A 26,725-nucleotide genomic window follows, 5' to 3' on the forward strand; every position below is an offset into this window, starting at 1 on the left:
TTTTGTGTTTTCTATATACAAGCACTTTTCAAAGTTCACATCACATAAAGATATACTTTAACATGTATATCTCTGTCCACCTATACAACTATTTCTTTATAATAAGGTCCTAAAAGTTGAATTACTGGATCAAAGGGGATGCGTATTTTTTGTTTTTATAATTTGAATATATTTTGTTATTTGAATATAGGGCAGTGAAGGAACTAGCTTATAGAACTAAGATAGTGGTGATCGAATTTGACCTGTACCAACAGAAATCTAGAACACAGCAGGATGTGTGGGTTGCTTGTCCTTAGGCTGTTAAACAGCATATTTAAACATTTCTCATGTTGGTTTCAGAAGAGAAACTGTGAACTCTTCCCTGTGAAAGAGCAGGAAAACAGAATTGGGTTGAGTAGGGGTCCTATTTTCCACATGAATAATGCAGATTCCATAACCAGTTGTTACGCCATCATTGCTCTGGGCACCAGGAAGCTCAGAGCTAAATGTGTGACCCAGTATCAGTTTCCGCTTAGGATTTTTATATTATTGTTCCATTATTTTAAACTAGTTCCACTCCTCGGTGGATTAAACCAAATACATAAGTAAATAAAATCAATGAGGTTGGGGCACATTGTGAAGAACCTTGCAGTTCCAGGGGAGGGTAATAGATTTATTGAGGTGGGAAATCAAGAGCCCACACTATGATTCAGACAGAGAAAAAAAGCAGGAACATGGTTATATTTCTAGTTTCACAACGTTACATATTCTGTTTCAGTTATAAATATTTCTATTTTCCAAAAGACATAAAGTCACATTTTACTTCTCTACATATGAAGCACTGATAGGAAAAACAGAATAAAAATAATCAAGGCTTCTAATACTTGTGTTAGACTCTTCATGTTTCTAGCCATCCTAGATTCACAAGAAAATCTTCCATCCTCAATTGCTACTTAACCCTAGTACAAAAATCAATATAGGCTTTCTGAATTACACGTTGCATCAGATCAAGACTCAGTCTAGAATCCAAAGTTCCTCACCGGTTTTTTAACCTTTACCCATCCTGTGTCACCGTTATTACTTCCCTAGATGTCCTCTGTCTGCAGCAAGTCTGTGTTGGTCAGAAGAGTCTTCACTTGCTTCTCCTTTTCCGTGTCTTTGCAAATGATGACGCCCTTTTCATGGTGGGTTTCCACCTCCATTCTGGGAATCTATCTTCTTCCCTCTGTTAAACATTAACCTCCAATAACCCTTCCTCAGCTGCCTCCCCAGAATCTATTCTTCCTTTCCCTTGGGTATCCGCCATGATACTTGCAAAATCAGTTTGCACTTGTACGAAATCATAATTTTATCTTTCTCTGAGTCTACACTACCTTTAGTTGTTTCACTAGGTTTGGTTTGTCTCCCGATTAGATGGTAGTCTTCTTGTGCATAAGAAGGATGTATAAAGTCTTTTATAGATTCTACTAGCTTCCGTGAATACAAAACCCAATGTACGTTTTCTTGTTTTCAGAGCAACAAAAGCCGTTTATCAGAAACAAATAAAAATCCTGAATGATAACTTGGAAAGAGAAAATCAGAGATGGTAAAAAAAAAAAATTCATTTGTGTTATGAGTAGTATATGTTTATCTTAATGAACAGTGCCCCAAAGTAGGGAGGAAATCAGAGTACTTGTTGCTTGCTAGGGTCCAAGGAAATTAGCTTCCTAAATTGAATTGTGTGAGTTCTCTCAGGTCTAGATGTGTTTGTTAGTTTGATGTTGGGGCATTGAACAGACCCAGAGTTTTCCATTTCAATCAAGTAAACTCACCAAAGAGTGAAATTGCCAAGATTTGTGCAGGGCCTCTTGCTCACCAGGCTTCTGTGTGGACCAGTAGGGGAGGGGACAGAGGAGCACAGATAAACGTACAGGCTCTGGAGACGGGCTACTTTGGCTGCTTTGTCTCCCGCTAGTTCTGTGACCGAGGCTGCGTTATTTAGCAATCTCTCTGCTCCAATTCCCATAAAGTGGCCGATGATGGTAGCACCCACCTCGCGAGGTCACCATGAATGGTAGAGGAGATGATCTATACCAAGTATTGAGATGACTCCCTGGCACCTAGGAAGTAGTCACAAAAACTTAGTTGTATTTTATTGTTGTTGTCATTGCTATTAATATCATGTATAAGACTCCAGTTGCACATTTTGACCCTTCTCCACTGTAGCTTTTTTATGTTGCAGTGGAGAGAAAAATTTGAGAACCCAGAAGGTTGAAATCCCTTATTAGCCTTCTGGATAACTTAGGGAATTTCCCTACTATTTCTGCCTGGGTCTCTCCTCTCCGCCATCCGCCCCTGAACCTTCCCCATTTCTATCCTTTACCTAAAGAAGGGGAGCTTCCATGTGTGGTTTGTCCACTGTCCTGCTGGACGTACCAACACGGCCCGTGAGATGTAGCAGCTGGTGAAGACGGACCACGTTGACACAGCATTTCGGCTTATTTTTTCAGCTGATGTGCATGGTCCGCATCACCAAGAGCATAGTTTTGTACAATCATAGTAAGATTTGTTTTGCTTTGAATTCCTTCATCTTTTCAGGAAACATGTCAATTTAATGATGATCCTTTGTGTTCTAATTTCTAGTATTATAACTCAGTGGAAAGTAGCTTGTTTGCGAAAAAAACATGCACGTTGGAGGAAGAGGCTAAACATTGAAATAGGAGAAATTTTAGATAAAATTCAGACTTCGGAATTCAGACGCACTGAATTATTACAAGAGGTAAAGGAACTCAAGGGACTTAATAGTATTACTCCATGTTAGTATGGACTTAGAATTATCACTGCATATCAGTGATTCTCCTTCAATGCCTAATTAAACCTTACCTTATTAAAAGATGTCTTCCTTTCTGGTGATGTTTAGAGTGAAGTATTTAACTTTCTTAAGAAATGTGTCAATTTTTGTATATTGACTGTAGGATTTGGCAAACAAAGTAGCACTTCTCTCTAGAAGATGCCTTGGAAACAGGCAACCAGAGACTTATTTGATGTTAACTTTTGGAGAAACTCTCTCTCTCTCTAAAAAAAAAAAAAAAAAGAGAGAGAACAAACATCACTAATTCAGCTCCAGTAGTGGCCCTCTGCTCACCGTCCGGCCCCCACCACTCCCATTCCCCATTTCCTCATGCAGTTTATAGATATTGTTTGGTGAATAAATTAACCTCTGCAGGGAAAATAGTGTTCCTCTCAGTGGTTACTATGAAATAATATAACCTAACACTGGAGCCAAGTCTCATGCAAAGAGATATTCACTCTTGGCTGTTTGAAAATGTAATGCTGACAGCTACAAAGGCAAACGGCAAATCTTCAGGTTTTTGTTTTTGTTTCTGTTTTCTTTTCTAATTAGACCACTGTACGAGAAAAAGAGATCAGTGAATTTTTGGCAGAGATTGAAAAAGTTACATTGGAATTAAAACAAGAGGAGGAGGAATTTATTGTCAAAGAAAAAAAGTTAATTCAAGAGTTGAGCAAGTATGCGGTAAGTTTTGTTTTACATCTAAGAATAATTTTAGATGGCTCTATGGGTGGTATAGTTCATGCTATTCTACTCGGTTCAGTGTAAAATCTTCCAGTGTGAGCAAGGCTACAATTTCATTATGATCCTTCCTTTTTTTTTTTCCTTAAAAAAGAGCAACAAAAACTTTTTTTTTTTCCAGTTAGAAAAGAAAATCAGACACTCTACATTAGGTAGAAGTGCTGGCAAGGTCCATGGGGACAGGTGGAGGACAGCAGGAAGCCATGGCGAGCTGGCACGGGACTGGCTGGGGAGAGCAGCAAAGGGTGAGCGAGGCCAATCAGGCCAAACTCAGAAATCCTCATTAAAGAGAGGGCATCCCACTGAGTTGGAGCTGCCCGGAGCCGATCTGGGATGAGCATGGATGCTAGGTGAGGTCGAGAGAAAAGGCACAGAGTACCCAGGGGGCCCAGAGGTGGCCGGTCTCTGGAAATACAACAGAAGACACCCATTTTCAAGGTGATGGTGTTACCTTGAAAGGTAAGGGGCTGTTTCTCGGAGACCTAACTTGGTACATTGGAATGAGGAGAAAAGGGATGGTGGGAGAAGCCCTCCTGAACTTGATTTGTTTTGAAGAGGAAGAGGCCTGGCTGCATGAAAGAGGGGCTTTCTTTGAAGACAGAAGTCCCTTGCCGGAGCGGGACGAGCAGGGAGTCCTGATGTTTCAAAGTTTAGATCTTGCCAAGCCTACGCCTCCCTGCACAACCCCCACCAAATCCTGCAGAAACCGTCCTCAGTTAACTGGTCCAAGAAAAGCCAGTTCTTTCTAATAGGAATAACAAAGGAACAGCTATATCCTCCACACAAAAACACTAAGAGAGAAACAAGTGAAAGGGGGAACAGAAGTTTCCAACAACTGAAGAACACTCAGAAAGATGGTGCTGGAATGCATGACATCTGTGATCAAATGCTCCTCCATAAATTTAAAAAAAAAAATTAGAATTTTGTAGAAGTGCCAAGGAAGATCAGCAACATAGAAATCTAGGAACTCAGGGAAGAGGTGTCTGAAGGGGATGGCCAGAAATAAGAAGAGGTGAGATGGAAACCGGCATGACTCAGGGAACAAAGAAGGGAGAGAAAGCACTGCACAAATTCAGACAACTTAGAAGAAACAGAAGGAAGAGGAGTCGGGGCGGGAAGCGTTTCTCTGTCGGTTGCTGTCTGTCTGGGTGCCTAGTATTCTAGATGCTGAAAAACACAAAAAGAAAAAAAAAAGCAAAACTCTGCCCTTATGGTGCCTACATCCCAGTGGAGAGAGATTGAAAATAAACAAGATAAACAAGTGGCGGACATTATGGAACCCACAAACTCTCTGTGGGGCACTCCTGAGCAAGGACTGTCCATTAGCGGAGTCCTGCCTGGGGTAGAAATGGCCCCACCCTTGCACCACCTCCTTGCTCAGTCAGTGGATTGGGGGCCACCTCTCGAAGAGCGTGACCTTCACTAGATGACCAAGGAGACTCTGAAGGAGCTGACCCCTGGAGGCTGGTAGCTGGCCACACTCCTTGCCACAAGGCAGTGAGTCATTCCTTGAGGGGCGATCCAAGAGGGAGGGGCATTCCCAGGTCTGCTGCCTTATAGGCCATTGTGAGGACTTTGTCTTTTCTCTGCCTGGGCTGGCAAGCCAGAAGAGGGTTCTTTTAAATAGGATCTCTCTAGCTGCTATGTTGAGTAAAATTTAGGAAAGCAACGGTGGGTGCAGGAAGACCAATGAGGAAGCTAGAGCAATATTCCAAGTGGTTTAAGTAGCTCGAACCAGAGTGGTAACTGAGGAAGTGATCGAAAGTAGGCAGTCCGCCTGTCAGGTATTTCTTGAGACAGAGCTGACAGGGTTTACCATCATGCTTAATGGTAAACCAATGGAGGCAAGCCCCTTCAAGTCAGCAGTAAGGTAAGGACGCTAGGTAACATTGTATTCAAGCTCAAACAGTGCATTAGGCGAGATCAGTAGACCGTCCTCCCTGCTTGCCAGGCTGTGTGCCCGCTGCAGGGCTGTGCCCACCTGTGTCTAATTCACACAAAGGCCTGGACAGATGGCAGCTTGTGTGCCACTATTATAAAGCAACCACCTCCTTTCCCCTTGGTAATCCTCATCAATAACCCAGAGCAAATTGGAAATTGGAGTCCCATTTCTGCCTTTGGTGCAGTGGCATGAGGAGCCACAGGATTTCTACCTTATTCTGATCCAGTGCTGACGCAGTGAGCACGAGTGGATCTGCTGGACCGTACAGCCCCGTGTATAGCAGGGTTCAGTCTGAGCAGCAGAGCCCCAGGAAAGGGGTCCATTAGAGGATTGGACCTTCTGCAGTGGGGGGAACTGGTTACACAGCCTAGTGAGGCTGTCAGCTTCCCGTCTGGAGCTGGGGCCTGAAGGCTGCAGGGCAGGCAGGTGGGAAGGGAAGGTGGACAGGGAGTCACAGGATGAGCTGAATTCATCCCAATGAGCAGGGAATGGGACCTGCATCCGTCTCTTTTTCAAGGCTCCAATTCCAAGGGGTTGTGGCAAAAGCCAGAGCCCATTGTCACTGAACTAAGTGTACATGGGGCTCAGGACTCGGGGAAGCTTGAAGGAGCTGAAGAAGCTGTGGTTCTGACTGACTGAGCCAGCAGACAACTCAGGCTAACGTGCCTGAAATGCAGCAGCACCCGGTACCCAAACCCTCCCCGAAAGCATGAAACAAGAGCGTGGTTTCTTGTCAGGGCAGTGCTAGCAGCTAAGTCTGTGTAGGCGATAAGGAAGAATTCGTGCATTCACATACCTCCTGAGACCCCCAAGCTATTCTCTTAGAGAACATAGTATAGCTAATACACAACTGAGTTTCATAACACTGCAGCATGGAAAAATTTACTCCTGATTCTGCACTGTAACAGGTTTAAATTATGGTAGTGTTTTGTTTAAAGCTTTTATTTATTTTAAAAAGAGAGGGCGCATGTGAGCAGGAGGAGGGGCAGAGGGGGGAGGGAGAGGGGCAAGCAGACTCCACACAGTATGGAGCCTGGCATGGGGCTCAGTCCCACGACCCCAAGATCATGACCTGAGCTGAAACCAAGAGTCGGCTGCTTAATTGACTGAGACACCCAGGTGCCCCATTAAATTACGGTGTTTTTTTGTATCTTTTTGTCTTTCTGTATTTATTCCTAAGGACTTAATGGCAGTTTGGGAGGGGACATATTAGGCTGGCACTTCACTGTATTAATTAGGGCACAGACAAGCTGCTTTATCAAAGAGATGCCAAAATACAGTGAACATAAGCAAGACGTGTGTAGTTAAGGGTTGGCAACCCTCTCTCCTTTATTGGGAAATTGACTTTGGCTTAACTTTCTGGGTCATTCCCTAGAGCCTGGTAAAGTTAGACAACTAAAGTTGTATTATCAGGCAACATTATTTGTATAGAATAACCCATGATTGGTATGCCGCATGTTGATGGGGAAAATAACTGGTGGGAAACTAGAGCATTGGGTTTCCCTGGGCTTGGTGCCTCTTCTAAGTGGGCATGTCCCTTCTGGGGACCTAGAAGGTATACCCAAAAGGTGTTGTTCCTATTTGAGCCTGAAACTTCAAAGCCAGGGACGCTATCCCATCCACCCATGTGGGTGTCTTCCTCTTCCATCTGAGTTATCACTTTGGTGTGGGTCAAAGGACACTAGCCTCTGGTCAGCTGTGTTTGAGGGTACCTCCCTGGGGAAGCATGCCAAGCATTGCCCTGCTGGTACCTGGGGGTTCCTTTGGATTATGTGTGTATGCAACTTGGATAAAAATAAAAAGTAAAAAAAAAAATTTTTTTTATGAATAAAATGGGTCAAGTATGACCTGTTCAAATCTTAAGAATCTGAGTATCTAGTTGAGGAGATCCCCTGATGTGATCCTTACAGAAGAGAAATGTTTACTTCTCTTTCCCATTACAGGCCAAAGGGAAGGGGTCCAAGGTTGGCAGGGCAGCTCCACCATCCTCAGCATGAGGCTAGCATTGGCGGATCCAAGTGGCAGCTTCCCTTCTCATTCTTTTCCAGCCAGGCAAGGGAGGGAAGGACCAAGGGGACACAGGCTGCTTCCTGTTGAAGGGGGAGGACCCAGAAGTGGCACACATCACTTCGGCTCACAAACTCATTAGTCACACCCACTTGCAAAGAAAGCTGAGAAATCGCTGTAGCTGGCAGCCATGTGCTGAACTAGAACCGAGAAATCCTGATATTGAAGGACAGAATAGCTAGTAAATGTCAGCTGGCTGTCTCTGCTGTAGTCACCGTTATAAACCCATCCTGACTTTCTAAGAGAGGTCCAACTATTGGTCCCTTTGAAACTAAATAAAACCTGATTAATTAAGCAAGCATCTTTATGTTTTGTTTGGGGCAATTTCTGCCCATTTAGTGTAGTAATATATGTAATTATTTCTATCCCCTCCCCATTTCTTATTTACATCCACACTTCTTAGGACTTGTGTGTATTCTGTTTTGCTCCCTGTTTTTTTTTCCCATAAAATATGATCAACTAAGATTTTCTCAAACAGATGTTTAGGGTAGCACTAATGGGATCTTAGCAATAGAGCCAGAGAACTGAATGGATCTTTGGAGAGCCCATTGAATCTAATCTCCTTACCTTATAGATTGACAGAGAGTCAATCAGCGAACAAATATTTTTCAAATACATAGTGTGTTGCAGATACCTTTCTGTGCATCTCAGGGTAAGAGGACACTAAGAACTCTCCCTCTTGAAGAACTTACGTTCTACTTTGGAGTGTAAATTGTGTACATTCTCTAAAATTGTGCTCACAATTAGCTTTTTTTTTTCTTTAAAGAAAAGATTTGTTGAGGAAACGCAAAGTAATAAAGTAAAGGAAGAAGAGCTAGTCGAGTGTCTTCCACAACTTCAAGTGGCAGAAGAAGAGTACAAAAGCAAAAGTGGAAAATTTGAAGAGCTCAGTAATATTATTACAGGTATGTATGAGGCTCTTAGGAATTGACCTTAAGCCCAGGTAAGGATGTCATGTTGTCTTCTAACACGAGGCGGGTCATCAGTCACAAGCCAATGGTGAAACTCTCCAAACTTTTCCTATCACCTTTAATTCCCTCTTCTCTAATTTTTGCCTCATCTACTAATTTCTTCTCCTTTACATCACTGTTGCTCTTGTTAAATTTTTCCTTTTCTCTTTTAAAGACTTTAAAATTAAGTAGCAATTGTATTATGTGGTTTCTCTCTGTACTTTGTAAAGGTAGAAAACACTCCTTTAACTGCTACCATGTGGAGTGTTTTTTGTTTCTTTTTTTAAAGATTTATTTATTTTAGAGAGAGAGCACACAATCAGGGAGAGGGGCATAGGGAGAGGGAGAGAATCTTAAGTAGACTCCCCTCTGAGCATGGGGACAGAAATCAAAACTGTGTCAAAAAGATACAATCTTATGGAAACCCAGTATATTGAAATGTAAAACAAATATTTTAAAGTGAATAGTGGTAATTGCCAAGGAAAGTGAATTTTAAGAATATAAGATTATAAGCCTCAAATAACCAAAGTAATATTGAAAAAGAAAACCAAAGTTGGAGGCATCACAATTCTGGATATCAAGCTATATTACAAAGCTGTAATCATCAAGACAGCATGGTACTGGCACAAAAACAGCCACATAGATCAATGGAACAGAATAGAAAACCCAGAAATGGACCCTCAACTCTATGGCCAACTAATCTTTGATAAAGCAGGAAAGAATATCCAATGGAAAAATTCTCTTCAACAAGTGGTGTTGGGAAAATTGGACAGCCACATGCAGAAGAATAAAACTGGACCACTTTCTTATACCATACACAAAAATAGACTCAAAATGGATAAAAGACCTAAATGTGAGACAGGAATCCATCAGAATCCTAGAGGACAACACAGGCAGCAACCTCTCTGACCTCAGCAGCAGCAACTTCATGCTAGACATGTCTTCCAAGACAAGGAAGCAAAAGCAAAAATGATTGGGACTTCATCAAGATAAAAAGCTTCACAGCAAAGGAAACAGTCAACAAAACTAAAAGGCAACCTATGGAATGGGAGAAGATATTTGCAAATGTCTTATCAGATAAAGGGCTAGTATCCAAAATCTATAAAGAACTTATCAAACTCAACACCCAAAAAACAAAAAAATCTAGTCAAGAAATGGACAGAAGACATGAACAGACATTTCTGCAAAGAAGACATCCAGATGGCCAGTAAACACATGAAAAAGTGCTCAACATCACTCAGCATCAGGGAAATACAAATCAAAACCTCAATGAGATACCACCTCACACCAGTCACAATGGCTAAAATTAACAAGTCAGGAAACAACAGATGTTGGCAAGGATGTGGAGAAAGGGGAACCCTCCTACACTGTTGGTGAGAATGCAAGCTGGTGGAGCCACTCTGGAAAACAGTTTGGAGGTTCCTCAAGACGTTAAAAATAGAACTACCCTGTAACCTAGCAATTGCACTACTAGGTATTTATCCAAAGAATACAAACTTAGTGATCTGAAGGGGGACCTGCACCCCAATGTTTGTAGCAGCAATGTCCACAATAACGAAACTACGGAAAGAGCCCAGATGTCCATCAACAGATGAATGGATAAAGAAGATACACACACACACACACACACAATGGAATATTACTCAGCCACACACACACAATGGAATATTACTCAGCCATCAAAAAGATGAAATCTTGCCATTTACAATGATGTAGATGGAACTAGAGGCTATTATGCTAAACAAAATAAGTCAGAGAAGGACAAATACCATATGATTTCACTCATATGTGGAATTTAAGGTACAAAACAGATGAACGTAGGGGAAGGGAAGGAGAAATAAAATAAGAGGAAAATAGAGAGGGAGACAAGCCATAAGAGACTCTTAACTATAGGAAACAAACTGAGGGTTGTAGGAGGGGAGGTGGATGGGAGATGGGGTAACAGGGTGATGGGCGTTAAGGAGGGCACTTGAAGTAATGAGCACTGGCTGTTGTCTGCAACTGATGAATCACTGAATTCTACCTCTGAAACTAATAATACAGTGTATGTTAATTAAGTTAAATTTAAATAAAAATTAAAAAATAAAATGTTATAAGAATAAGTACTTTGGATAATTGGTCTGGTTGCCATTCCTCCATTGATTTTCCAGTTATTGCCAGACTTTCATTTAGTTAACTCAGGTAGATTTTTTTTTTTTTTGCTACTTCTACCAAGAATCATGATACACATGTGCTCTATCCCCAATCTTTCCTCCCATCCCTTCTTGTGCTAAGGTGGAGGATGTAAGAAACAGGATGAGTATGAAAATAAGCAATGTATTGCCATATATTGCAAGTTCTGATTCTCTTGAGGGAAAGAAAAGAGAGAACTACTAAAGAAAGTAGAGAAAAGACGGGAAGGCAAGAGAAAGGTAGAAAAGGGACCATAAGAGCAATGTGTTCCAGAAGAGTAGGGAAATATGCTTTACCTGCCAGCAGTGAGACTTACAGAGGATAGAATTGGCTCAGTACATCTAAAAAACAATGTAATGACTTTTGGTTAAATATGATGGGTAAAACATGCATCTATCTTTTCTCCCTAATGAAACTTCATAAAAAATATATGTAAAAAATGTTTTTTAGGGGAAAAATTATAAACTCACAAGTACAGAGACTGTCAGAGAATATATCCACAGATAATAAGCATCAACAAATTTTTAGAAGGTGTAATTGGATAGAGTTGTCAACAGGAAGGGAAATATGAATAGCAAGTGCCTGCAAAAAAGCATACCATGAAAGCAAGACGTTCTCTTCACAGGAGAGACAATGCCAGGGCAAGTCTTGGGCATTGGAGGACCCTGATACCTTGAAGCTGAGATGAGTCACAGGGCTAAAGATTGGTCGAAAATCTTTATAACAAGCAATGAGACCTGCAGGTCAGATGCCCTCTTCTGTGCAGCTGAGTGACTATTCCTCCCAACAGATTCTAAACTGCAGGATATCAAATATAACTGAGGGTAGAAGACAGATGCTGTGCAGAGACCCCCTTCCACTGCTTAGCTTGGTGAAGGCTGCCAGCCCGTTGTGTGTGACTATTCTGTAATCCCTTCCCCACTCTGAAGAAGGAGGTGGTTGGATTCTTCTCTAAGGAAACCAAACCATCCCAGAGAAAAACCCTACATAATCTAATATTTGAGGATTCCCCCAACAAAATGGCTGGTCCCTTCCTGATCACTGTATAGTGAAACCCACCCAGGAACTGAAATTTTAGTGCCTCATGCTTAAATAGGATTAGACAATCAAAGATCACCAGACACCTCAGGAAAAATTCCAAAATGAAAGGTAGAAACTAAAGCAGACAGAAAAACAGAAGTTGCTGGAAACATAGATGACACAAAGAATCTAAGAATACTTTTAAAGATATATTCTCAGAGAATATATATTCAGGTATTCACATTATATATAATGTGTATTTATAGTCCCTACATATGTTATAGAGGATATATCTTGAAGTTATATTTGTAGAGAAAAAGATACTGCATTTATGAAAAAAGAACAAGATGCTTAAAGAAAGAACAGAAAACAAGAAAGAGCTCTTAGAAATGAAAAATATAACAAACCAAAATTTTAAAATTCAATAGGATTCTAAGAAAAGTTGAGGAAATCTCTCCAAAAATAGAACAAAAAATAAGGAGCTGAGGAACAGGTTAAAAGAGTAAGAAAATTAGAAGACTATTCTGAGATGTTGAATATCTAACAGGAAGGCCAGAAAAAAAGAAGATAGAAAAAAAATACAAAGGATAAAGTTATCAAAGAAATAATGCAAAAATATTTCTCAGAATTGGAGAATATGATTTTCCTATTTGAAAAGGCCCATCAAATCCCCAGGGCAATTTCTGAAAGAAAAGACACTAAGTACATTACTTTGGGATTTCAGGAGAAAAAAAAATATCCCAAAGGCTTCTAGAGAGAAAAAGCAGATCTTACACAAAATATTAGTAATCAGAATGGTTTTAGACTTCTTAACTGTAATATTATACTAAACGTTAGAAAACATTGCCTTCAAAATTCTGAGAGAAAATACTTTCCAACATTAGCTGCCCATCCAAACTATTAGTCAAGTACAAATATAGAATAGAGATGCATTCAGATATATAAGATCTCAAAATGTTTCATTTACTCTGTCTCAAGAAGTTAGTACAAAACTTGCTTCAACAAAGAGGGAATAAATCAAGAAAAAGAGGACGATGTGAAATTCAGGAAACAGGAGTCCAGCATAAGGGGGATGCAAAGGAAAGTCCCAGGTGTTCAGCTGTGCAGGAGGCCTAAAGAAAAACAAACACAGAAAGCAGTGGGGAAGGGAAGGTGAATGGAGCTGAAAGATCACCTTAGGTGTTTGACCACATGAGAAGTAATATTTGGAAGATTTTATGATTCTATTCCAGATTTTAATGAATTAATGTGTACATGGAAAACTAAGCAAGTAAAAAAAAGTGAGGCTATTTTTAACTCCTAGAAAAACAAAAAATTATACCAGAGAAGAGGTATAATTATACAACACCATTTGTCTCATCTGTGAATAATATTTACATTGTCATAATGATCTAAATAGTTAAAATTCATTTTTAAAAAAGTGAATTTATGGGGAGGTTAGAAGGGGAAACAGAGGTAGGTTGTAAGTGTGGGTGGGGGGCATGGGGATGGGAGTAAGCATTCTATGTTCTCTTCTATATTAGGAAGGAAGTAGAAAATGTCTTAAAATGACAAATCAAGAAATAGCCATATAAGCATTTATTTAAAAAATGAAAGAAAAAGTCAAAGTGAGTTTAAAAATGGTTAATTCAGAGGAGTCAAACATAGGGGTGGGTACTACATTGGAAAGCACCTGACGTCTGTTTTTTGTTATAAGCCTTATAATAGTATATGACTTTTAAAATTAGACACATGCCTTATTTTCATTTTTTAAAGCTAAACATTGTGGGTATTTATTTTTTCTCTTATAGAGCAAAAGCAGGAGCAGAATTTACTAAATGATTACATTTCTCAAATGGCAAAAGACTTTTCGAGATATTTTAGCAACACGGTAAAGAGTCAATGCATTCCTCCTTCTTTCATTTATTAGAATACTGATATATACAAATTGTCATTGTGTGTGTGTGTGTGTGTGTGTGTGTGTATGTATGTAAACATAGAGACTCTAGATGCAACTAACGTGTAATCATGGGAAAATCATTGGGGGGGCCTCAGTTTTCTTATTTAAGTTAGAGACTGGAAGATGCTTTCTAAGGTTCTTTTCAGATCTGTTATTCTGTAATTTCCTGTGAAGACCAAGATAAGTGCACAGAGGTTGCAGAGGTGGGGAGGGAGTGGTCTATATGAAATGAGAAAAGGTGAAGAGACGTTTACTACCTTTTTTAAATGTATAATAAGTAGTTAATGATAAACATATGTGTGTAGAGTTGGCCAATTAAAAATAGAAACATTCTATTTTTTGAGATGCACTGATATCAAAAGTAACTTTTAACATGTTGTGGGTATAGAGAAGGATGAAGGGGAAGAGTACTAGTAAGTATATTATATATGCAATTGTATTTTCTTAGTCAGATTCTGCTAGTGATGATTATACAATGACTAAAGATTATGTGATTTATAACAGTATAATGACTAAGAACCAAATACAGAATTCAGTAGAAAATTCTGAAGAATCCATAAAGTAATATTCTTTTCTCCTCAAGAAAACTGAAATTTTCCCTGAAAAAGCCTCAATAAAGTCCACTTCCTTCTCCCCCATTTTTGCCATACAGTTGTTCATATATCAAATATATTCTATTTTATGAAATTGTTTCAACAACTTAACTTGCTTCCCAGAGTTTATGAAAAAATTTCCATAAATCAGCTTTGGGGTTTTATTTATTTTTTATTCAGATATAATTAACATATAGTGTTATATTAGTTTCAGGTGTACAATATGATCATTCAACAGTGCTATGCAGTATGCAGTGCTCATCACAATAAGTGCACTCTTAATCCTCTTTACTTACTATACCCATCCTGGCACCCACCACCCCTCTGGCAACCACCAGTTTGTTCTCTGTATTTAAGAGTCTGGTTTTTGTCTGTGTATTTTTACTGTTTGTTTTGTTTCTAAATGCCATGTAAGAGTGAGATCAATATGGTATTTGTCTTTCCCTGGCTGACTTATTTCACTCAGCATTATACACTCGAGGTCCATCCATGTTATTGCAAATGGCAAGATCTCATTTGTTTTTATGGCTGAGGAATATTCCATTCTGTATATATATACCACATCTCCTTTATCCATTCATTTATCCATGGACACTTAGGTTGCTTCTATATCTTGGCTATTGTAAATAATGCTACAATTAACTGAGGGGTGGATATATCCCTTTAAATTAGCTTTCCATATTCTTTGGGTAAATGCCCAGGTAGTATGATTCCTGGATTGTAGGGTATTTTTATTTTTAATTTTTCAAGGAAATTCCATACTGTTTTCCACAGTAGCTGTACCAATTTGCATTCCCACCAAAAGTGCCCGAGGGTTCCTTTTTCTCCACATTCTCACCAACACTTGTTGTTTCTTGAGTTTTTTGTTTTAGCCATCCTGACAGGTGTGAGGTGATATCTCATTGTGATTTTGGTTTGCATTTTCCGGCCGATGGGTGATGTTGAGCATCTTTTCACGTGTCCGTTGGCCATCTGAATGTCTTCTTTGGAGAAATGTCTGTTCATGTCTTTTGCTCATTTTTAAATTGGACTACTTGGTTTTTTAGTGTTGAGTTGTACAAGTTCTTTATATTTTTGGATACTAATATGTGTATGTCAGATATGTCATTTGCAAATATCTTCTCCCCTTCATTAGGTTGTTTTTTAGTTTTGTTGATTTCTTCCTTTGCTGTGCAGAAGCTTTTTGGGTTTTTTTTTGTTTTTTTTTTTTTTTAAAGATTTTATTTATTTGACAGAGAGAGACACAGCGAGAGAGGGAAGGCAAGCAGGGGGAGTGGGAGAGGGAGAAGCAGGCTCCCCGTCGAGCAGGGAGCCTGATGCGGGGCTCGATCCCAGGACCCTGGGATTGTGACCTGAGCCGAAGGCAGACGCTTAACGACTGAGCCACCCAGGCGCCCCAGAAGCTTTTTGTTTTGATGTAGTCCCAATAGTTTATTTTTGCTTTTGTTTCCCTTCCCTCAGGAGACATACCTAGAAAAATGTTGCTATGGCTGATGTCAGAGAAATTACTACCTGTGATCTCTTCTAGAATTTTTATGGTATCAGGTTTCCTATTTAGGTCTTTAATCCATTTTGAGTTTATTTCTGTGTATGGTGTAAGAAGGTGGTTTAGCTTCATTCTTTTGCATGTAGATGTACAGTTTTCCCATCACTGTTTGTTGAAGAGACTGTCTTTATTGCATATTCTTGCCTCCCTTGTTGAAGATTAATTGACCATATAATTGTGGGCTTATTTCTGGGCTCTCTATTCTGTACCATTGGTTTATATGTCTATTTTTGTGCCAGTACCATACTGTTTTCATTACTATGGCTTTGTAGAATATTATGAAATCTGGGATTGTAATACCTCCAGTTTTGTTCTTTTTAAGCTTGCTTTGGCTATTCAGGGTCTTGTGATGTTCCATACAAATTTTAGTATGATTTGTTCTAGTTCTGTGAGAAATACTACTGGTATTTTGATAAGGATTGCATTAAATCCGTAGATTGCTTTGGGTAGTATGAACGTTTAAACAATATTTGTTCTCCCAGTCTATGAGTATGGGTTATCTTTCCATTTGTTTGTGTCATCTTCTATTTCTTTCATCAGTGTTTTATAGTCAGAGTACAAGTCTTTCACCTCCTTGGTTAAGCTTATTCCTAGGTATTTTATTATCTTTGGTGCAATTGTAAGTGGGACTGTTTCCTTAATTTCTCTTTCTGCTACTTCACTATTGGTGTATAGAAATGCAACAGGTTTCTATATATTGATTCGTATCCTGCTAACTTAATGAATCCATTTATCAGTTCTAGTAGTTTTCTGGTGGAGTCTTCAGGGTTTTCTATATAGAGTATCATGTCATCTGCAAACAGTGAAATTTTTACTTACCAATCTGGATACCTTTTATTTATTTTACTTGTCTAATTGCTGTGGCTCAGACTTCCAGTACTATGTTGGGAGAAAAAAAAAAAAAAACTTGTAAGAGTGGGCATCCTTGTCTTTTTCCTGATCTTAGGGAGAAAGCTATCAGTTCTTCATCATTGAGTATGCTGTTAGCTGTAGGGTTTTCATATAAGACCTTTATTATGTTGAGGTATGTTCACTCTAAACCTACTTCGTTGAGGGTTTTTATCATGAAAAATGTCATACTTTGTCAAATGCTTTTTCTGCATCTATTGAAATGATCATATGGTTTGTCTCCATTCCTTTGTTGACATGATGTATTATGTTGATTGATTTGCAAATATTCAAGCACACTTGCATCCCAGGAATATCCCACTTGAATCCTGATGAATAATTTTTAATGTACTGTTGGATCCAATTTGCTAATATTTTGTTGAGGATTTTTGCATCTGTGTTCATCAGAGATATTGGCCTGTAATTTCCCTTTTTTGTAGTGTCTTTACATGGTTGTGGTATCAGGGTAATGCTGACTTCATAGAACGAATTGGGAGGCTTTCCTTCATCTTCTATTTTTTTTGGAATAGTTTGAGAAGAATAGGTATGAACTCTTCTTTAAATGTTTGGTAGAATATACCTGTGAAGACATCTCGTCCTGGACTTTTGTTTGTTGGGAGTTTTATGATTGCTGACTCAATTTCATTGCTGGTAATCTGTCCAAATTTTCTATTTCTTCCTGATTTAGTTTTGGGGGCTTATATGTTTCTAGGAATGTTTCCATTTCTTCTATGTTGTCTAATTTGTTGGCATATAATTTTTCATGATATTTTACAATCCTTTTCTGCTTTCTGTTTTCTGTGGTCTTGGTTGTGATTTCTCCTCTCTCATTTCTGATTTTGTTTGAGTTCTCTCTCTCCCTCTCTCTTTTATGATGAGTCTGGCTAACGGTTTATCAATTTTGTTGACATTTTCAAAGAACCAGCTCCCAACTTTATCCATCTGTTTTGTTGTGGGTTTTTTTCTTAATTTTTATTTCATTTATTTCTGCTCTAATCTTTATTATTTCTTTCATTCTACTGGCTTTGGGCTTTGTTCTTTTTTTCTAGCTCCTTTAGGTATAAGGTTTATTTGAGATTTTTCGATCTTCTTGGGGTAGGCCTGTGTTGCTATAAACTTCCCTCTCAGAACAGCTTTTGTTGCACCCCAAAGATTTTGGACTGTTATCTTTTCATTTTCATTTGTCTCCACATATTTTTTTTATTTCCTCTTTGATTTCTTAGTTGACCCATTCATCGTTTAGTAGTGTATTTAAGTTACATATATATGTTCTTTCCAGATTTTTCTTGTGGTTGATTTCATTTCATAGCATTGTGGTTGGAAAGGATGCATGGTATGATTTGTCTTTTTGAGTTTGCTGAGATTTATTTTGTGGCCTAATATGTGATCTATTCTGGAGAATGATCCATGTGTACTTGAAAAGAATATGTATTCCACTGTTTTAGGATGGAATATTCTCAATATATCTGTTAAATCCATTTGGTCCAATGTGTCCTTCAAAACCACTGTTTCCTTGTTGATTTTCTGTTTGGATGTTCTATCCATTGATGTAAGCGGGGTGTTAAAGTCTCCTCTTATTATTGTATTACTATTGTTTATTTTCTTTTTTGTTGTTGTTTGCTAGGTATTTGGGTGCTCCCATGTCGGGGGCATAAATATTTACAAATATCTTCATGTTGGATTGTTCCCTTTATGATTATGATTCCCTTTATGATTCTTTTATCTTATTACAGTATTTTAAAGTATATTATGTTTGATATAAATATTACTATCCTGATTTTATTTTCACTTCCATTTGCATGATAAATGCTTTTCCATCCCTTTACTTTCGATCTGCATGTGTCTTTAGGACTGAAATGAGTCTCTTGTAGTTAGCATATAGATGGGTCTTGTTTCTTTAATCCATTCCATTACCATATGTCTTTTGTTTGGAGTGTTTAGTCCATTTACATTCAAAATATTGATAGGTATACACTTAGCGCCATTTTGTTACTTGTTGTATTGTTGTTTTTGTAGTTCTTTGTTCTTTTTTTCCTCTTGCTTGCTTCTTTCACATTTTGCTGGCTTTTTTAGTGACATACTCAGATTCCTTTCTCTTTATTTTTTGCATATCTATTACTGGTTTTTTTATTTGTGGTTTCTATTAGATTTATATAACTTCTTATACATACAGAAATTTATATTAAGTTGATGGTCACTTAAGTTTGAACCTATGCTAAAAGCACTGAATTTTACTCTCTCCCACCCCCAACATTTTAGGTATATGGTATCATACGTCACATTTTGTACTTTGCGAATCCCTTGACTGATTTTTATAGATATACTTTTATGCTTCCTACTTTCTTAGTCCTGCTTGTGATCTTTCCTTTCTACTCAATCCCCCTTAACATTTCTTGTAAGGCTGACGTAGTGGTCATGACCTCCTTTAACTTTTGATTGTCTGGGAAACTCTTTATCTCTCCTTCTATTCTGAATGATAGCCTTGCTGAGTAGAGTATTCCCGGATGCAGGATTTTTTCCTTTTAGACTTTAAATATATCATGCCACTCGCATCTGTCTGTGATGTTTCTGCTGAAAAAAAATCATCTGATAGGCTCATGGGGTTTTCCTTGTATGTAACTTTCTTTTCTCTTGCTGCTTTAAGAATCTGCTCTCTATCACTACATTTGCCATTTTAATTACCACATATCTTGGTGTGGACCTCCGTGGGTTGATTTTGTTGGGGATTCTCTGTGCATCCTAGATCTGGATGTCTATTTCCTTCCCCAGATTAGGGATGTTTTCAGCTATTATGTCTTCAAATAAATTTTCTGCCCCCTTTTCTCTCGCTTCTCCTGGGATCCCTATAATGTGAATGTTATAACACTTGATGATATAATTGAGTTCCCTTAATCTATTTTCATTTTTATTAGTCTTTTTTTCTCTCTCCTGCTCAGCTTGATTGTTTTCTATTACTTTATCCTCTGGGTCACTGATACATTCTTCTGCTTTCTCTAGTTTACTATTTATTCCCTCTAGTGTATTTTTTATTGCAGTTATTGAGTCCTTCATCTCTAATTGATTCTCTTTTATGTTTTCTATCTCTTTGTTGAGAGTTTCACTGAGGTCCTCTACTCTTTTCTCAAGTCCAATGAGTATCTTTATGACCATTACTTTATATTATCATACCTATTACTTATTTCCATTTCATTTATCTCTTTTGCTGTGATTTTATCCTATTCTTTCATTTGGGACATATTCTTCTGTCTCCTCATTTTGACTAACTCTCTGTGTCTGTTCCCATGTGTCAGGAATATCAGCTATGTCTCCTGCTCTTGAAAGTAGTGGCCTTATGTAGAAGAGATCCTGTAATGCCCTGCAGTGCAGTGTCCCCTGTTCACGAGAAATTGGTGCCTCAAGGGGTCTCCTATGTGTGTTGCATGCGCCCTACTTCTGTGGTGGAACCATGTCTGCCTTTAGTCCAGCTGTCTGCAATGGTTCTCTCTGGCTGTTGTGGGCAGGACTTTGTCCCTGTGCTGTTAGTGAGCCAGTCTGGGGTCACCTTGGGCTTGAGCTAAGTCAGACTTGGCATTTGCTGGAGCTGTGGTAGCACTGAACTGTAAGGTGCTTTGCAGTGTTGTCCTCTGAGAAGCTTTCATTGGTGGGTGGGGCCTGCAGTCAGATCAGATGTCTGCCCCCAGCCCACTGCTGGGGTCTAAATCAGACAAATGCGTATGGTTATCTTCCCCTCTCCCTGGGACAGGAGTCACTTTGGAATGGTGCTGGCCTCAGTCAGGGATGCTTGCACATTGCCAGGCTTGGGGCACTGCTTTGGATGCACTCCTCCTAAGGGTGGGTCTACAAGAGAATACAAGTGAGTGCACGTTGTTAGAAAATTGTGTGCTGGTCTGCTGCAGGAGGGGACCTGTGGCTCGGAGAACTGCCAAGGGCAGGTCTATAGAAGAATGCAGAGGTGGGGCATGAGGTGCCAGCAAGGTCACTGCTCTTCCGCTGTGGGAGGGACCTGGAGCCACTTTAGAAAACTGCCTTACCAGACTGGAGGGGGGAGGTTTGAGGAACAGCATAAGGGCAGGGCGTGCTGTTAGCAAGCTAGGCAGGAGTGTTCAGGCTGCACTGGTTCCTGAAGGTGTCTATGTATCTAGTATGGGAGTCTGGGAAGGGAAATGGTGCCTGCCAATCCCTTTGTTCTTGGAGAAATCTCCCAAAGATCCCTGCTCCTCCAGTACACGCTCTGAGATTGGTAAATAAATCTCCTTCCTGTGTACCCCAGGCATTTTTCAAACTGCCGCTTCCATGCTGCATCTCAGTGGGGCTGTTTGTTGTGATTTATCTTTAAGGGTTTATCTTTAAGGAACTCAGTTTTCTATTGCTCTCCACCCATCCCAGAGCCCAACCCACTGATTTCTAAAGCCCCACTAACTGCAAGAACTCACAAAGTTAAGACCATCTGGTTTTCAAAGCCAATGTTGTGGGGATTCATCTTCCCAATGTGGGTCCCCCTTGCCTGGGGTGCCTGGTGAGGGGTCTTTTCCTTTCCCCTCTCTATGCCTGTGGTGTCCCTCCCTCCTATGGATCAGTTTGGCTCCTGACCATGTCTCTGCCCTTTCTATCCTTTTCAATGTGGCCTCTTCTCTACATTTAGCTGTGGAGAGAGTGTTCTGCCAGTTTTCAGGTTGTTTACTGGGTTATTTGCCCTGATATGGGTGTTATCCATGTGTATCTGTGGAACAAAGTGTGCTTAGGATTCTCCTATTCTGCCATCTCTCATTGTGGTTTTGTTTGCATTTCCCTGATGATTAGTGATGTTGAGGATTTTTTCATGTGTGCGTTGGTCATCTGTATGTCTTCTTTGGAAAAATGTCTTTTCGTGTTCTCTGTGCATTTTTTAACTGGATTGTTTGGGTTTTTTGGTGTTGAGTTGTATAAGTTCTTTATATATATTTTTGATATTAACACCTTATCAGATATATCATTTGTAAATATCTTCTCCCATTCAGTAGGTTGCCTTTTGTTTTGTCAATGGTTTCCATCACTGTGCAAAACTTATTATTTTGGTGTAGTCCCAATAGTTTATTGTTGCTTTTGTTTCCCTTGCTCAAGGAGACATATCTAGGAAAATGTTTTTATGACTGATGTCAAAGAAATTACTGCCTATGTTTTTATTAAGAATTTTATGATTTCCAATCTCATATTTAGGTCTTTAATCCATTTTGAGTGTCTTTCTTTTTTTTTTTTTTTAAGATTTTATTTATTTGACAGAGACAGACAGCAAGAGAGGGAATACAAGCAGGGGGAGTGGGAGAGGGAGAAGCAGGTCTCCTGCGGTACAGGGAGCCTGATGCAGGGCTCCATCCCAGGACCCTGGGATCATGACCCGAGCCAAAGGCAGACGCTTAATGACTGAGCCACCCAGGCACCCCTTGAGTTTATTTCTGTGTATAAGGTAGTAAAATAGTCCAGTTTCATTCTTTTGCATGTAGGTGTGCAGTTTTCCCAGCACCATTTATTTTTATTTTTTAAGGGGGGAGGAGGGTTAGAAGAAGAGGGAGAGAGAGAATCTCAAGCAGACTCCATGCCCAGCATGGAGCCCAACTTGGGCTCCAACTTTCAATCCCACAGCCCTGAGATCATGACCTGAGCTCTGAAATCAAGAGTCAATGCTTAACTGACAGAGCCACCCAGGTGTCCCTAAAAGCACTAAGTTTTTACTAACCCCGCACATTTTATGTATATGATGTCATACTTTACATTTAAAAAAAAATTGTGTATCCTTTAGCTGATTTTTATAGATATAATTGATTTTACTCCTTTTGTGCGTTACCTCCATACTGGTTTTATAAGTGATTAATATACTTTTACTATATGTTTGAATTTACTTGTGAAATTTTTTTCCTTTCATAGTTTTCTTACTCCTGATTATGGCATTTTTTCCCACTTAAAGAATTGCCTTTAACATTTCTTATAAGGCAGGTTTAGTGGTCATGAATTCTTTTAACTTTGGGAAACTTTCTCTCTCCTTCAATTCTGAATAACAACAGCTTTGCTGAGTAGAGTATTCTTGGTTGCAGGTTCTTTTTTCTTTCAGCACTTTGAATATGTTATGCCACTCTCTTCTGGCCTGTAAAGTTTCTGCTGAAAAATCAGCAGATAGGTTTATGGGATTTCCCTTGTATATACTGTTTTCTTTTACACCTTTTAAAATTCTCTCTTTATCACTACGTTATGCATTTTAATTAATATGTGTGGACCTCCTTGCATTAATTTTGTTGGGTGCTCTCTCTGCCTCCTGGATCTGGATGTCTCTTTCCTTTCTCAGATTAGGGAAGTTTTCAGCTATTATTTTTTTTCAAATAAATTTTCTGCCTCCTCTCTCTCTTCTGAAATCCTTACAATGCATATGTTATTATGCTTGATGACATCACTGAGTGCCCTTAACCTATTCTCATTTTCTATTATATTTTTTGTTTGCTTTTCAGCTTGGTTGCTTTCCAATACATCTGTCTTCCAGATCACTGATCTGTTCTTCTGCCTCCTCTAATCTGCTCTTGATTTCCTTTAGTGTATTTTTCATTGCAGTTATTGAGTTCTTCATCTCTGGTTCTGTTTTATATTTTGTATCTCTTTATTGAAGGTCTGAGATCCTCCACTAATTTCTCAAGTCCAGTGAGTATCCTTATGACCATCAATTTGAGTTGTTTTTCATGCATATTGCTTATCTCTGTTTCATCTGGCTCTTTTGCTGTGGTTTTATCCGTTTTTCATTTGGCACTTATTCCTCTGCCTCCTCATTTTGTCTAACTCTGTTGTTGTTGTTGTTGTTTTCTATGTATTGTAAATGTCAGCTACATCTCCTGATCTTGAAAGTAAGTAGTGGCCTTATGAAGAAAAGGTCCTGTGGTACCCAATGGTGCAATACTCCCTGTTCACCAGAGCCAGGCACTTCAATGGCATCTAACCTTTGTGGGTTGTGTTCGTCCCACTGTTGTTGCTGAACCACGTTTCCCTATAGTCAAGTCCATTGCAATGGCCTTCTTTGCCTGTTTTATGTGCACCAGGCGGGGTTTGGCCTCTGTGCTGTTAAAGGGACAGTCTGGGGCTACTAAGGGCTTGTAGTTAGGTGATGTCAGCATTCAAACCAGATGCCCCCTCGCAGCCCATCTGCTGGGGCTGTCATTGCACAGAGCCGTAGGTCACTCTCCTTTCCTTGTCCCCTGAGAGGCTTCATTGGTGGATGGGGCTTGCACTCAGATCAGATGCCTGCCCCCAGTCAGTCTGCTGGGGCTTCTGGCTCACTGATCGGCAGGGCACTCTCACTCTGCTGCCAGCCATAAGGTTCAGCTGCTGGGACTGTGGGTACACTGGCATGTTTTGTGGATATCTTCCTCTTTCCCCAGGGCAGGAGTCACTTTGGAGGGATGTCTTTGGAGTTATGGCAGGTTGAATGGGGTCTCTCTGCAGGGGAATGCAGGGGCAGGGCACTAGTCAACAAGATAGGTGGAAAGCATTCATGCTGCTTCCTGCAAGTGTCTGGCCAACAAGGTTGGGGGTAAGCAGGGAGGAAGAGAAATGGCACCCACCACCACTTTTGTTCTATAATGGTCTCCTAAAGATCTCTGCCCCTCCAACATACATTCTGATATTAGTAAATAAATCTTCCTGTATACCCCAGGTGCTTTCAAACAGCTGCTTCTATGCTGTGTCTCAGCAGGATTATTTGTTATGCTGGCTCCTTAAGTGTGGGGACTCAGTTTCCTACTGTCCTCTAGCTCTCCAGCTCTCCCAGAGTTAAGCCTACTGATTTTTAAAGTACCAGAGTTAAGCCCTGTTGATTGTAAAGACTCATGAATTTAAGCCCCACTGGTTTTCAAAGTTAAATGTTATGGAGACTTGTCTTTCCAGTGTGGGTCCCTCATGCCTGGGGTGCCTGGCATGAGGTCTGATCTTCTGGCTTCTTGTGGTATCTCTCCTGTTTGTGGTTGGTTTTGCTGGGGTTTGGGTTCCCAACCATGTCTCTGCCACTCCTGCACTTTTCAGTGTGGCCCCCTCTCTATGAAAGTCAGTTCTGCTAGTCTTTGAGTCACTTTCAAAGATAGTTGCACAGATATGGCTGTTAGTTCAGTGTGTCCATGGGTTGAGATGAGCTCAGGATCCTCTTACTACACCATCTTCCCAGAATCAAATCAACTCTGGAGTTTTAAATATCAAGTTTTTCTAAGGGAAGATATACATAGCCTCTGCTGATGATTCAGGAATTAATTATAACCCCTCTCTGAATGTGGTTCAGGCAATCTAATACACTGGTGCCCTGCTTATTTAACTCTGAGATAATTGTGGGTTTTATGTTTGAGCAGGAAAAAGTGAAGCAAGAACTCAAATACTTACGAGATCAAGAAAGCCATAAGATTAAAAATCATTTTGAAACTCTAAAGAACTTAGAAAATGAAATCTATGTGCATGACTTAAAAGTAAATGTTTTGCTCCTGGAAAATGAAAAATTAAGAAAAGTAAGTTCAAGGGCACTTCACTTTGCCTGATGGTTTTGGTTAATTGCCTAGACCTATAATAGTTACAAGACAAAAGGAGATTATATCTTTTTTTTTAAAGATTTATTTATTTATTTATTTGAAAGCGAGAATGAGAGAGAGAGAGCACATGAGAGGGGGAGGGTCAGAGGGAGAAGCAGACTCCCCGCTGAGCAGGGAGCCTGATGCGGGACTTGATCCCGGGACTCCAGGATCATGACCTGAGCCGAATGCAATCACTTAACCAACTGAGCCACCCAGGCGCCCCGGAGATTATATCTCTTAAAACTTTTGAAATAAAGACTATATATGAAACAGTGCACAAATCATAAGTGAAACACGTAATGAATACACATGGGCAACCAGCACCCAGATCAAGAAACAAAGCATTAACAGTGTCCAGATATCTTCTATGTCCTTTCCTGTCACTAACCTCCCCACAAGGTAAAGTAACAGTATATTGGCTTCTAAGACCAAAGACTAGTTTTGTCTGTTTCTGAACATTATATGTATAGAATGATACAATGTGCACTCTTGCTTAATACTTTGTTTGCAAGGTACATCTTTATTATATTGAATGCAGTTATGGTTTGTTTGGCCTTAGTGCTGTATACAGTATTCAAGTGTATAACTATACTACAATTTATATACTCTCTTGCTGGGGGTTTAGAGAATTTCTAGCTGGGGCTATTACAAATAGAGTTGCCATGAACATTCCAGTACATGTGTTTTCAGGAACATATGTACATATTTCTGTTGCATATACCCCTCAAGTGGAATCTCAGAGCCATAGGGATGTGGACCATCCACTCTCGTGCACAGTGCCATCTCCCAAAGAAGTTACAGAAATCGCCACTCCCAGCAGGGTATGTGAGAACACCACTGGTTCCACATTCTCACCAAACTTTGGTTATTATTTTTTTTTTTTCCAATTAATCATTCTGGAGAGAGTATAGTGGTATCCCATTGTGGTTTTAGTTTGCATTTTCCTGCTGATCGATGAAGCATCTATTTATATGTTGGTGGCCATTTTGTATACCTCTTTGTGAAGTACCTGTTCAAGTGTTTTGCTCATTTAAAAATTAGGTTGTCTGTCAGTTTTGTATTGATTGTATCATTTTTTTCAGTAAACCACAATGACCTCAAGGTGAGGATCTGTATCCATGTATCCCATTTTGCATGACGGCTCACATGGAAAAGGGATTCAGTCCCATGTTATGCTCACAATAACTCATTAATGTGGATAATATATTATGTCCCTTTTATAGATGAGGAAACTGAGACTCTATTTTTAATAATTTTTCATAGCTAGAAAAATAAAAACAGTCCAATGGCAATAAGATTCTAAGTAAGGGAAAAATGTTTTACCTGTCTGGGTACTCTTTTTCATCCAGTAAATAGCAGCAGTTATCCACCAATATTATGTGCTTTTGGCAGAATTGAAATGGCATAAGAGGTACTAATGTACTTTGAAAAGGTAAATGTCCTCCAGAGCCCAGGTACCAGCATCACTAACCTGCACATGTGCAATACATC

At 39.5% G+C, this 26,725-nt stretch overlaps 1 protein-coding gene across 5 annotated transcripts in view; it reads left to right on the forward strand.

Annotated features, from left to right (window-relative positions):
• CCDC175 (coiled-coil domain containing 175) overlaps positions 1-26,725 on the forward strand; it is a 72,392-nt gene that overhangs the window by 34,401 nt on the left and 11,266 nt on the right. For 3 of the 5 annotated variants that reach the window (XM_035728156.1, XM_035728159.1, XM_035728160.1), the window contains 6 exons: positions 1,493-1,564; positions 2,602-2,737; positions 3,362-3,493; positions 8,326-8,464; positions 13,492-13,571; positions 25,019-25,171. In XM_035728156.1, the coding sequence (XP_035584049.1) occupies positions 1,493-1,564; positions 2,602-2,737; positions 3,362-3,493; positions 8,326-8,464; positions 13,492-13,571; positions 25,019-25,171 (712 nt within the window). The remainder of the gene's footprint in view (positions 1-1,492; positions 1,565-2,601; positions 2,738-3,361; positions 3,494-8,325; positions 8,465-13,491; positions 13,572-25,018; positions 25,172-26,725) is intronic. The other 2 variants (XM_035728158.1, XM_035728157.1) reach the window with 2 other exon arrangements.

The sequence above is a fragment of the Zalophus californianus genome, chromosome 6 (assembly GCF_009762305.2).
Source record: "Zalophus californianus isolate mZalCal1 chromosome 6, mZalCal1.pri.v2, whole genome shotgun sequence".
In the NCBI taxonomy this organism is placed as follows: Eukaryota; Metazoa; Chordata; class Mammalia; order Carnivora; family Otariidae; genus Zalophus; species Zalophus californianus.